Source organism: Mustelus asterias, chromosome 17, assembly GCF_964213995.1.
Source record: "Mustelus asterias chromosome 17, sMusAst1.hap1.1, whole genome shotgun sequence".
Lineage (NCBI taxonomy): Eukaryota > Metazoa > Chordata > Chondrichthyes > Carcharhiniformes > Triakidae > Mustelus > Mustelus asterias.
The window spans coordinates 79518592-79532659 of NC_135817.1; the positions used below are offsets into that span (position 1 = coordinate 79518592).

The 14068-nt window shown below is 43.7% G+C and overlaps 1 protein-coding gene across 2 annotated transcripts in view; it reads left to right on the forward strand.

Annotated features, from left to right (window-relative positions):
- The window catches only part of LOC144506644 (amyloid-beta precursor protein-like), a 189115-nt gene that overhangs the window by 135507 nt on the left and 39540 nt on the right, over positions 1 to 14068 (forward strand). Inside the window, exon 7 of one of the 2 annotated variants that reach the window (XM_078233034.1) lies at positions 3165 to 3332. The exons of the other annotated variant lie outside the window; for it this stretch is intronic. Within the exon in view, the coding sequence (XP_078089160.1) occupies positions 3165 to 3332 (168 nt within the window). The remainder of the gene's footprint in view (positions 1 to 3164; positions 3333 to 14068) is intronic. 2 annotated transcript variants of the gene reach the window in all.

Below are 14068 nucleotides of genomic sequence, written 5' to 3' on the forward strand. Positions count from 1 at the left end.
GAAACGGATTCAATTGCTCTTTGTGTAGCTCTGAAGAGGCACATGAAGTGAATCATCTTAACATAGTGGCAGACTCAAACCTACTGAATAAACTTGTTCATGATGGTGCCTGCAGGCTTTACTCTTTGCTTACCTAATCCTTCTTTTCAGTTGTGTTTGGTGCTGGTGTGGCTTTGGAGAAGCATAGCCTGCCAAAGACCGACTTTATCTGATGGGAAAGGAACATGACATTCTTGCTGAAATGTTTCAGCAAGCTCATTAAATTAGCTTGTTGGCTGAGGCAGTTGGAGCATTCCGTTCTGAAACCAGTACCAGCAAGAAACCTGCACTGCTCTGCCAAAAACAATTCATTATAGTTGATTTTAGGAACTTTGCGAAAGCAAATAAACATCTTCAAACAGTTGTCGTTGAATCTGTGCAATCAGGTACAACTTCTAATTAGTCAACCCATAAAGGATGAGAATTACATTGAATCTACAAGACCTATATGTCAATGATGTCCAAGGTGGTTTTTCTTGTAGCTTCAAAAACCCTGGAGAAATGATGGGAATCATCCCCATGAATATTCTACTGCAAAGTCTTGGTGGCGTCCCAAAGGTCTTGTGTGTAAAGTAGCCACTCAGTCTAAAACTGAGAAATACAAGCAATTCGACTTCAGGTTTGATCCTTGGTGAGGGGTAAGCTGATCTCAACCACGAAGTAATTGGCATGCTATGTATCCTGGTTCTAAGGAGCAAAATACAATCAGTCTAGCTTTTAAGTTTGATTGTACCTGCTGAGAAGTGCATACCAGATGACTGAGATTTAGCTCTTCTGTGGAATCATCCACAGTTGAAAATAATTGATTTGATTTGATTTATTATTGTCACATGTATTAACATAGTGAAAAGTATTGTTTCTTGCACGCTATGCAGACAAAACATACCGTTCATAGAGAAGGAAACGAGAGAGTGCAGAATTTAGTGTTACAGTCATAGCTAAGGTGTAGAGAAAGATCAACTTAATGCAAGGTAAGTCCATTCAAAAGTCTTGACAGCAGCAGGGAAGAAGCTGTTCTTGAGTCGGTTGGTATGTGACCTCAGACTTTTGCATCTTTTTCCCGAAGGGGTCCTTAATTATGTTGGCTGCTTTGCTGAGGCAGCGGGAAATGTAGACAGAGTCAACGGATGGGAGGTTAGTTTGCGTGATGGATTGGGCTACATTTCGATGTTCAGTATCTGGGCTAATACTTGCTGGTGGCCTTTTCAGTAATGCAGTGAATGTCTGATGGAATCCATGCATCCCTATCCCAGGAAGAACTGTTAGTTTTGTGCAACATGGGGAAAAAAATAGAAAATTTGGTGAAGAGGGGGAGGGTAATTAGATTGAGGGACAGGATATTGCCAACTGCTAGCAGATGTAGGCCTTGTGAACATGGTTTCCCATGCAATGAGTTATTGATGTGCTTTAATAATGTTTTTGCAATGGCCAGGTACATCCGTAATGGAAGGAAATTTTCAGGTTGCACAACAGCGGCCAGGCAGCAAGTTATTTGTATTCGAGTTGTTGGGAAATGGTGCCTAAGAGACTGGAAAGTAAAAACCTTTGGCTGCTACTGTGTATTTGCAGTTGAAATATTTGTGCAACGCACCCTGAAGCTATCTGACAGTCTTGCTTTGATAGAAGAACACTGGGAATTCCAGCTGCATAAAGTAGACTGCAGCTGTGACCAAGTGTGATGCCTCTAGCATCCCAGATTAATACAGCAGAGAAGAAATATTGTAATGCTTGTTTTGATCCTTGTATAACTGTATATAAACTTTTTCTTTCTTCCTCTTTTTTTACATCCCATTGCTTGAGAATGTTATCCAATCTCTGTATCACTTTTGAGTCAACCTTTATATTATTTGGGAGAGTTGTCCAGGGAATTTCACACTGCATTTTCTACACTGATTTGCATCCTCAAGTTGGTCCCAAATTCTTAATTCCTAATTTCTTCTGGTTATGGTCTTGTGACATTGTTGGGAACTGGAGAGAAATGTTTGTGATAAAAGGTGGGACTGTTTTGTACTTGAGCCAAATGCAGGACAAAGGTTGTTCACTGTGTCCCAACTCTCAGCATTTGATCTGTCAGTTTTCCATACCAGTTTGGATGCTCAATTAAGCTGCTATTTTAAGATCAATTACTCTTTGTCCTGTGGAACCATGTTCATTCATCCAGATGAGAAGTCCAAACTCTCTCAGTGCAATGCTTGCAATAGGCAAAATAAAGATAATTATATTTAGTTCTAGTCGTGAAAGAATTACATGTTCTAACCTTTGGCTTCTCGGTAGATGTTATTTGTAGACACCACTATACTGTCATTTCATTGACCACTGAACCATGCGGGTAGTAAATTTTAAAGCAGAAGGGGCTGACTTGGGATACCCAACTGGTGGCGGTGGGATTGTCAGTTAGGTTCATTAATGAGCCAACTGACACACACCCTGAGCCCACCACCATTTAGTGGTGGCTCGAGGATTAAATGGGAGCCACAAGGCTTTCCCATACCATTGGAAGACTGCCCATCAAACCTTATCAGGTTTGCAAGCAGTCTTTTGGGTGGGTCCCTCATAGCCAGGCAAACTGCTCAATTGAGGAAACTGCCCATCGGGCAAGTGGGTGGCTGCTAAAGTCACCCCTCTGACTTTGTCTCCGATTTCCACTCTATTTCCTCCCCTTTCGAAACTCCAATGTCATGATCCCATTTCACCTTCACTCAACTTCAGCTTGGGGTCCCAAGTTGATCCTAAACCTCTGGTGGATGCATTTCTGCCAGCAGCCACGGCTCTTGTTTGCACCAGTGGCATGAGCTGTTGGTCTTTGATCACTTGGAGTGTCTGAGGGGCATTTGATTCCATCAGGTCTCCCACACGGGACTGACCAGAGTTCCGACATCAGTTCTCCAAATGGTGGCCAAGACAAAACCCCCATCAACCTGACAATATCATGGATGTTATTTTCCAAAGGAGTTCAATCAGAATAATTGAAAAGATAGCAAAATGTTACAGATACGGAAGTGAAATTGATGTCATAGTTTCTAAAGCAAATTCACCTGAGTTGCTATGGTTTTGAGGGGTAGTTTTTATTTGTTGTAAATTTGTTTTTCTCCCCTGATTAAAACCCTTGCATCTTTCGTATTCAGAAGTTTGCTCTGAGCAAGCAGAAACTGGGCCTTGTCAAGCTATGATACCTCGATGGTACTTTGACATCAGTGAAGGAAAATGTGCACAGTTCATTTATGGAGGCTGCGGAGGAAACAGAAACAACTTTGCCTCCGAAGAGTACTGTTTGGCCGTCTGTAACAGCGTCAGTAAGTGAACCCTCCAGCTGGTTGCAGCCTTTGTGTGTCGCTCTGCACTGAAAACCTCAACCAGTTTTTCCGCTATATACCTGTAGGGCAAGTGCCACAGTTTGCCAGCTTAACTCCTGTAGTGATTCTTCACTGTCTATTTTCTCCCTAACCCTTGAATTGCTGTGCACTAACTGCCCTCTGTATATTCCTAACTTTGTTTTAAACTTAATATAAGCTTGTTGCTTCCTCACTTGCGCTTCGGCCTTGCCTTGCGATCTTCGGATTTTATACTAGCTAAATAAAAGTATCTCCCCAAAGTAATATACAATGAAATATGAGGTAATGTATGTACTCTAGTGGCAGCAGTATGTACCATCTATAAGATGCAATGCAGTAATCGCCAACATTCCTTCGACAACATCTTCCAAACCCGTGACCTCTACCACTTAGGGCAGAGGAAGTAGATGCTAAGGAACACCACCTGCATATTCCCCTCCACCATCCTAACTTGAACTATTTTGTTGTTCCTTCATCGTTGATTGGTCAAAATCTTGGAACTCCCTCCCTAACAGCACTGTGGGAGCACCTACACCACCTGGACTGCAGCAGTTCATGAAGGCCGCTCATCACCACCACCTTAAGAAAAATTAGGGGTGGATAATAAATGCTGACCTTGCCAGCAACCCTCACTGCCCAAGAATGATTTTTTTTAATGAGAGTTATATATGTGCAGTGGGAGTATTTGACCTAGCTTGAAGGGCAAAGTTGGATTGCAGTGGCTAGCTTTGGACAGATAGCTTACTGATTTCCAAATGGAGGAGCAGTGCTAAAACTTAAAATTGTGTTGTGAAACTAGAGTTCCTGTAGAAATTACCAAGTGACATTTTGACTCCTTTTAAACCATGCTGAAAAGTTTTATGCTGTATTTAAGCATATGTGTATTATTTTAAAGTGCTCTACTCTAACTAATTAGTGGGACTTGAGATGGTTTAATTTATGTCATCTGTCTCTCAACACCTACACTGCAACACCATAAAATCTCCTCCTCATTTTCACCCACCCCCTCATTCCGATGCACAAACAGCAGGTCTTACTCAACAGACACCCAAAAGTGTGATGTTGCAGCACCTCCGATTCATCTATTTTGTTGAACGCATGACAACCCCAGGCTGAGAGAATTTTTTAGCTCCATACATGAGAGAGCAGCCATCAATATCTTGAACAAAATAAACATTCATCATCTTGGTTTTAAAATTTACAGAGCCCAACTAATACAGCTAGAATTTCCTTAAAAGTCATATGTTTGAACTCAGAACGAAGATTAAGTTTTGTTAGAGTCCCATTCAACTGAAAACTACCGCAGATTTATAATAAACAGAGGAAATTGGGGAAATATGCCAATGTATTCGGACTTCTTTTGGTAGATCATGCATTCTGTATTAAACAACAGCCTTAAAGTTTTCCATGTTAGACAAATTTCTCATTCGTTCCTCACTGTTCGTGATTCTAATTATGGTTGATGCTTTTTCCAGCACTTCTCTTGGAAACTGTTGCTGTCATTTGCACTCAAAAGATCACACTTCCTAGGGGCTTAAGAACGCATAGGATTATAAAAGGTCATTTTGACCTATGTAGCTAACCCAGATCCAAGTTCCTGATCGCCGCCTTTATGGTCTCCCTAGCAAATCTATTCAAAACCCTCTGTGTGAAATATATGATCTGCCGTTCACTCTTTTTCTCCCTCTCCTAACTTTCTGACAGAAATGGCTGACTTTTACCGTTCCTTATATTGAATTTACTGTCTGCAGGCATTGAATGAGTATACCTATCACTAATAGTTTCTCACTCAATAAATTGCTGACTGAAGGTGACATGGGATGCTCACTACATCTCCTATCTGGTTAGAAGGTGGAAAATATTTGCCCTGCCGGAACATCTTATCCAGGTTAAACTATTTTTCAAATACAAGTAGCAATAGTATCAGAGGCAAAAACATAATCCAAACTAAACATGAAGCAGAGGTCCAACCTTTTGATTTTCATGCACAGCTCCAAGGGACCACGTGCAGATATTCTGTTTAGAATAACCATCCCCATTAAAAATAAATTTTAACTAGACTCATTTTTCATCATTCATCGTTGTGCATGTGATAGCCTGAGTAGCCATTTCTTACATCCAACAGGGTGACCGTTTATTTTTGTCTCAGTTCTTTTCGATATTAGGAGAGATTAAATGTTTCCATTCTGTAAGCCTGAATGCGTAGGGCCCGGTAACTTCAAGGACTGGTCTTTAAATACAATGCAATGTTGCCACGTCTTTAAAAACAATCTGCCATTTCCCATGAAAACATATTCACAGTCAAGTGAAAGGAAGGAAAATGTATATTTCATAGGGCGCTGAGACCATGTCTCGATATCCTGTTAACTGGTCTTGATGAATTTTGAAACTAGGTCAACACAGCGTACAGCAAGGAGCAAACAGGATGTGTGCATCCTTCATAGGGATGTAATCAAAAGTTTTGCAATAGGAGAGATGAGATGTTTTCATTCTGTAAGCCTGAATGTGTCGGGCCCAGTAATGTCAAGGACTGATCTTTAAATACATTGCAATGCTGCCATGTCGAAAAAAAATCCACCATTTCCCATGAAAACATATTCACAGACAAGTGAAAGGAAGGAAAATGTATATTTCATCGGGTGAAAAATCTGCAGCAGTTCTGCAGTGTGTTGAAGCCAGTAAGGAAATGCCCTTTTGGGAGATTAATGACACTTAGATTTCAAACCAAGTGTACCAATGCTATTTAATATTTAATTTAATACCGTTACTGTTTACCAAAATGTAAACAGTTGTGGTTTCCATCTTTGGTGTGCTTTCACTTTTGCTATACAGGAAAAGGTTCCATGAAATGGTAGAGGAAAGAGAATGTTTTACATAGGAGCACTGACCTCCTTTTGGATGGCCAAATTCAAACCAGGCAGGTCATCTCTGGTCAAGACATTGGGCTGAAGGAATGAATCAGCGAATGACTATTACCTAAGCTTTTGCTCTGTTGGGGAGGAAAAAAAAGAAGTGTGTAGACATGTTCCTTTTGCCTGCAATGGCCTCTGTGGATCAGGTTGGTGCCAACAGCATGAGGTTCGACCCCGCATTTCGGACTTGCCTCCTTGCGCTACCTGTGGTAGTGATTGTATGCTATGGAGCAGAGTGGCAAAGTCGCGAACAAGTATGTGTAACCATGCAGTTATAGATGGCTTTTAAACTGGTTTTGTATTTTTAGGTTACTGTTACAAACTTCAGACCTGCTTTAAATATTTCCTCTGGTTCAACAGCTCCACTATACTTGATATGATTTATTATTGTCACATGTATTAACATATAGTGAAAAGTATTGTTTCTTCGCTATACAGACAAGCATACCGTTCATAGAGAAGGAAACGAGAGAGTACAGAATGTAGTGTCGCAGTCATAGCTAGGGTGTAGAGAAATACCAACTTAGTGCAAGGTAAGTCCATTCAAAAGTCTGATGGCAGCAGGGAAGAAGCTGTTCTTGAGTCGGTTGGTACGTGACCTCAGACTTTTATATCTTTTTCCCGACGGAAGAAGGTGGAAGAGAGAATGTCCGGATGCGTGGGATCCTTAATTATGCTGGCTGTTTTTCTGAGGCAGCAGGAAGTGTAGACAGAGTCAATGGATGGGAGGCTGGTTTGCGTGATGGATTGGGCTACATTCACGACCTTTTGTAGTTCCTTGCGGTGTTGGGCAGAGCAGGAGCCATGCCAAGCTGTGATACAACCAGAAAGAATGCTTTCTATGGTGCATCTGTAAAAGTTGGTGAGAATCGATGCTGACATGCCAAATTTCCTTAGTCTCCTGAGAAAGTAGAGGCATTGGTAGGCTTTCTTAACTATAGTATCGGCATGAGGGGCCAGGACAGGTTGTTGGTGATCTGGACACCTAAAAGCTTGAAGCTCTCATACCTTACAATCAGACTTTCCCTTTACTGCCTTCTAGTTATAAATGATGTCATAATCTGCGGTTATTACAACATAGAACATAGAACATTACAGCACAGAACAGGCCCTTCGGCCCACGATGTTGTGCCGACCTTCATCTGAAACCAAGATCAAGCTATCCCACTCCCTACCATCCTGGTGTGCTCCATGTGCCTATCCAATAACCGCTTAAATGTTCCTAAAGTGTCTGACTCCACTATCACTGCAGGCAGTCCATTCCACACCCCAACCACTCTCTGCGTGAAGAACCTACCTCTGATATCCTTCCTATATCTCCCACCATGAACCCTATAGTTATGCCCCCTTGTAATAGCTCCATCCACCCGAGGAAATAGTCTTTGAACGTTCACTCGATCTATCCCCTTCATCATTTTATAAACCTCTATTAAGTCTCCCCTCAATCTCCTCCGCTCCAGAGAGAACAGCCCCAGCTCCCTCAACCTTTCCTCATAAGACCGACACTCCAAACCAGGCAGCATCCTGGTAAATCTCCTCTGCACTCTTTCCAGCGCTTCCACATCCTTCTTATAGTGAGGTGACCAGAACTGCACGCAATATTCCAAATGCGGTCTCACCAAGGTCCTGTACAGTTGCAGCATAACCCCACGGCTCTTAAACTCCAACCCCCTGTTAATAAAAGCTAACACACTATATGCCTTCTTCACAGCTCTATCCACTTGAGTGGCAACCTTTAGAGATCTGTGGATATGGACCCCAAGATCTCTCTGTTCCTCCACAGTCTTCAGAACCCTACCTTTGACCCTGTAATCCACATTTAAATTAGTCCTACCAAAATGAATCACCTCACATTTATCAGGGTTAAACTCCATTTGCCATTTTTCAGCCCAGCTTTGCATCCTATCTATGCCTCTTTGCAGCCTACAACAGCCCTCCACCTCATCCACTACTCCACCAATCTTGGTGTCATCAGCAAATTTACTGATCCACCCTTCAGCCCCCTCCTCTAAGTCATTAATAAAAATCACAAAGAGCAGAGGACCAAGCACCGATCCCTGCGGCACTCCGCTAGCAACCTGCCTCCAGTCCGAAAATTTTCCATCCACCACCACCCTCTGTCTTCGATCAGACAGCCAGTTACCTATCCAATCGGCCAACTTTCCCTCTATCCCACACCTCCTTACTTTCATCATAAGCCGACCATGGGGGACCTTATCAAACGCCTTACTAAAATCCATGTATATGACATCAACCGCCCTACCTTCATCAACACACCTAGTTACCTCCTCAAAAAATTCTATCAAATTTGTGAGGCACGATTTGCCCTTCACAAACCCGTGCTGACTATCCCGGATTAATCCGCATCTTTCTAAATGGTCGTAAATCCCATCCCTAAGGACCCTTTCCATCAATTTACCAACCACCGAAGTCAGACTAACCGGTCTATAATTACCAGGGTCATTTCTATTCCCTTTCTTAAACAGAGGAACAACATTTGCCACTCTCCAGTCCTCTGGCACCATCCCCGTGGACAGCGAGGACCCAAAGATCAAAGCCAAAGGCTCTGCAATCTCATCCCTCGCCTCCCAAAGAATCCTAGGATACATTTCATCAGGCCCAGGGGACTTATCGACCTTCAGTTTATTCAAAACTGCCAATACATCCTCCCTCCGAACATCTATTTCCTCCAGCCTATTAGCCTGTAACACCTTCTCTTCCTGAAAAACATGGCCCCTCTCCTTGGTGAACACTGAAGAAAAGTATTCATTCATCACCTCGCCTATCTCTACTGATTCCATACACAAGTTCCCACCACTGTCCTTGACCGGCCCTAACCTCACCCTGGTCATTCTTTTATTCCTCACATAAGAGTAAAAAGCCTTGGGGTTTTCCTTGATCCGACCCGCCAAGGACTTCTCATGTCCCCTCCTAGCTCTCCTCAGCCCCTTTTTCAGCTCATTCCTTGCTAACTTGTAACCCTCAATCGAGCCATCTGAACCTTGTTTCCTCATCCCTACATAAGCTTCCCTCTTCCTTTTCACAAGACATTCCACCTCTTTTGTGAACCACGGTTCCCTCACTCGGCCATTTCCTCCCTGCCTGACAGGGACATACCTATCAAGGACACCCAGTATTTGTTCCTTGAAAAAGTTCCACTTTTCATCAGTGCCTTTCCCTGACAGTTTCTGTTCCCATCTTATGCCCCCTAATTCTTGCCTAATCGCATCATAATTACCTCTCCCCCAATTGTAAGCCTTGCCCTGCCGTCCGGCCCTATCCCTCTCCATTGCAATAACAAAAGACACCGAATTGTGGTCACTATCTCCAAAGTTCTCTCCCACAACCAAATCTAACACTTGGCCCGGTTCATTTCCCAGTACCAAATCCAATGTGGCCCCACCCCTTGTCGGCCTATCCACATATTGTGTCAGGAAACCCTCCTGCACACACTGCACAAAAAGTGCCCCATCCAAACTATTTGACCTACAAAGGTTCCAATCAATATTTGGAAAGTTAAAGTCCCCCATGACAACTACCCTGTGACCCCCACACGTATCCATAATCTGCTTTGCAATTTCTTCCTCCACATCTCTATTACTATTTGGGGGCCTATAGTAAACTCCTAGCAACGTGACCGCTCCTTTCCTGTTTCTAACTGCAGCCCATATTACCTCAGTGTGCATATCCCCCTCAAAGTGCTTTTCCGCAGCCGTTAAACTATCCTTGATTAACAATGCTACTCCTCCACCTCTTTTACCAGCTTCCCTACACTTACTGAAACATCTATACCCCGGAACGTCCAACAACCATTCCTGTCCTTGTTCTACCCACGTCTCCGTAATGGCCACAACATCGTAGTCCCAAGTAGCAATCCACGCCCCAAGTTCATCCACCTTGTTCCGGATGCTCCTTGCATTGAAGTAGACACACTTCAACCCATCTTCCTGTCTACCGGTACCCACCCTTGACCTTGATACCTTCCCCAATATCTCACCACCCTCAACACTGACTTCCGGACTACAACTCCTTTTCCCACTCCCCTGACAAATTAGTTTAAATCCCCCTGAAGAGCCGTAGCAAATTTCCCTCCCAGGATATTGGTGCCCCTCTGGTTCAGGTGCACCCCGTCCTGTTTGTAGAGGTCCCACCTTCCCCAGAACGTGTTCCAATTGTCCACGTATCTGAAACCCTCCCTCCTGCACCATCCCTGCAACCACATGTTTAAGTGCACTCTCTCCCTGTTCCTCAACTCGCTATCACGTGGCACCGGTAGCGTACCAGAGATGACCACATGTTTTGTCTTTGCTCTCAGCTTCCAGCCCAGCTCCCGAAATTCCTGTTTTAAATTCCCGTCCCTTCTCTTACCTATGTCGTTGGTACCAATGTGTACCACGACTTGTGACTGTTTCCCCTCCCCCTTAAGAATCCAGAAAACACGGTCCGAGACGTCACGGACCCTGCCATCCGCTAGGCAACAAACCATCCTCGAGTCTCTTTTGCTGCCACAGAACCTCCTATCTATCCCTCTAACTAACGAGTCCCCAATAACTATTGCCCTCCCACTCTCCTCCTTACCCTCCTGAGCCACAGGGACGGACTCAGTGCCGGAGATCCTCTCACTGCGGCTCACCACTGGTATGTCGTCCCCCTCAACCGTATCCAAAGCGGAATACTTATTGCTAAGGGGAACGACCACAGGGGATCCCTGCACCGACTGCTTCTTCCCAGCCCCTCTCACCGGCACCCATCTATTTTCATTCCGCGGAGTAACTGTATCCCTGAAGCTTCTGTCTATGGCCATCTCTGCATCCCTAATGATCCTAAGTTCCTCCAACTCCAGCTCCAGTTCCCTTCCACGGTTTTGGAGGAGCTGCAGATGGATGCACTTCTCACAGGTATAATCAGCAGGGACACTGACGTCGTCCCTCACCTTGAACATAGTGCAAGAGGAACATTGCACTGCCTTCACACCCATCCCCTCTAGATACCTTGCCAGTACCAGGTAGAAACAGCAAAAAATGAATTAACTCACCCCTGCTCGCCCTTTCTGCCTAAGCCCTGTGAGCCAAAGCCCTACAGCTTTCACTCTGCCTCCTGCTCACTCTGCTGCCCGCTCAAAAGTGCGGCCTACTTTTAAACCCTCCAAAAACCTTCCCAGACTCCTGCTGGGCCCACTTCCTGTTTTAAAAAAAACCTCCGATTTTTTTACACAAATTTAACTTAAAATAAATAAATAAATGTAGTGAACAAACCAACTGCCTTCTCCTCAGCCTGGTCCTGTGGAACAACAAATAAATTGGATACAATACTCATGCATGTGTCCCCACATATGTTTGCCCTGTTGGCCAAATTAATACTGTTTAATACTTCAGTGGCAGAAAATTGAATGAAACCAATTTGTTTACTTTGCTATCATTAATATAAGTATGCTGGCAAAGTGAGTGGAGTTTCATGCCTTCTCCTGAGGTATTTATAGACAGGGCATTTAATTGAACTAGAGTGTGCAGGATGCCCACTTCCTGCCTCTGCCTTAATTAAGTGCAAGGTGAAACTGCACATGGACAGCCTTTCAGGCTGAATGAATGCCCACTAAGGGTCTCATCCCACCGTCACTGGTAATCAACAAGTGGTGGTGAGGCTGTTGCCATGCAGGAAACCTGAAAATCAAGCCCCCTCATGTTTGCTTACCACCTTTCAAGAGAGTCCCTCATTCAAAAGCATTCAGTACCAAATCAAGAGACCTGGAATTGAGAAAGGGGGTCGTCTGCTGAGAGCCAACCCCTAGCCAGCAAGCCATCCCCATGAGCTCCATTCTGTCCCCACAGATCTGTGGTCTGGGTCCCTCACTGATCCTAGGCTTCTGGTGGGTGCATTACTGGGAGCTGACACTGCTTCTTGGTGACACTCTTGGTGACAGTGAAGAGCTGGCAACTCTCATGATGGCAGAGGAGGAGGGATGGACAGCATTTCTGCTCCTTGGGTCCTTCATCTTTGGAAGTCCATCACTGGCCATTAAGTGGCACTTAATGCAGTGGGCCTGTCCCAAAGGGGCTCTTGCTGGCTCTCCAACAAAGACCCTCATTACCTGGATTAAACGTTTGACTTCTGTTGTGGAAGACAAAACTGCAAGCTATTAGTGAGCATAATTAACATTTCAGATTCTTATCTTCAAAGGGGCGCCTTGGCCTTTGTGTGCCTCAACAGACTTTCTAGAGCTGAACTGGACCCAGTGTTTCCTTCCTCTTTGCTTCCTCTTTTCAGTCAAGCTCGCAGTGTGGCATATTTAAGCATGCTGGAAGCTACATATATTTACACGCAAAGCCCTGTTCTTTGCAGGCAGTAGGCACATGGTCACATATTGCTCTTTTTTTTAACTAAACCAAAGCTTAGGGAACAGTTAATCCCAGTAAGAGGTCTCACAACACCAGGTTAAAGTCCAACAGGTTTATTTGGTAGCAAAAGCCACTAGCTTTCTGAGCGCTGCCCCTTCATCAGATGAGTGGGAATTCTATTCACAAACAGGGCATATAAAGACACAAACTCAATTTACAAAATAATTATTCTGTATAGAATAGAACTCCCACTCACTTGATGAAGGGGCAGCGCTCCGAAAGCTGGTGGCTTTTGCTACCAAATAAACCTGTTGGACTTTAACCTGGTGTTGTGAGACTTCTTACTGTGTTTATCCCAGTCCAACGCCGGCATCTCCACATCATAACAGTTATTCCCCCCAGGGGCCTTGACCAACTAGAATCAACAAATCTGGGCAGTTAATTGTTCCATGCTGCATTCTCCATGGCAACCTCTTCAACAGAGTTCACTTGCCAACCAATCAGCATTTTCCCCACATGCAATATAAATTGTTGTTCCCCGGTAACAGTTCTCCTGATGAGTGCAAGTCTCTCTTTTTTTTACAGCAAACAAGAGTTCTGTGCTACCAAGTGACTATTAATTATAAAATTCCTGAGTTTAAGTAACTTGATGCTGTAGGCTGCATTCTAAGTGGATATGGTAATCACTTCATTCAAAGGCAGGATGTAATTTAAAATACCTAATCTACACATGCAGCTTAAACTAACCTTCCCTTAAACTGACATTGGAAGACTGTATTCCCAGTTTCATTTCAGAAAGTAGTATCTGACATTGAATGTAAATAAGTTGAACTCAAGGGTACCAACCATTTCATATCCAAGCCCATTATATTCTTTTGGCTTCTCCCATTTTACTTGGGATCACCACAATGTTGGTTGATCACCCTTCTCCATCCACCTCCACTGTCAATCACAACCCTCTTCCAATTCTGTTGTGTCAAGTCTCTCACCACCGGATCTTTTCATTTGCTCTTAGACTTTCCTCCTCTTTCTGGCAGTTCCATCTCCATCAGTCACCTCACTACATTTCCTTTCTCTGTCCACAATAAATGACCACACATTTCAATCTCTTCATGGCTACTTCAAAGCTTCCACAATCTTCACTAGCCCTCTGATGCGCTGGTTCCTGATTTTATCCTGTCTTGTTACTTTGCATGTTCATCTCCACACCCACATGTCATTAGTATCCAATTGTTGTTCTCTCTTTGATTATGCCAAGTTTCTGCACAACATAAGTCCAGTCTCAAAATTATCCTGCAAATTATTCCTTTCAGTTTCACCTTAACTCTACTGCACTTCTGCCAATCACTCCAACCAGAACTAATCCTTTGCTTAATTTCCATTTTCATACTTCTATCTTCTGCCACCACTGACCCATGGTACTTGAAACGACTCACTTTCTCCAAGTCTT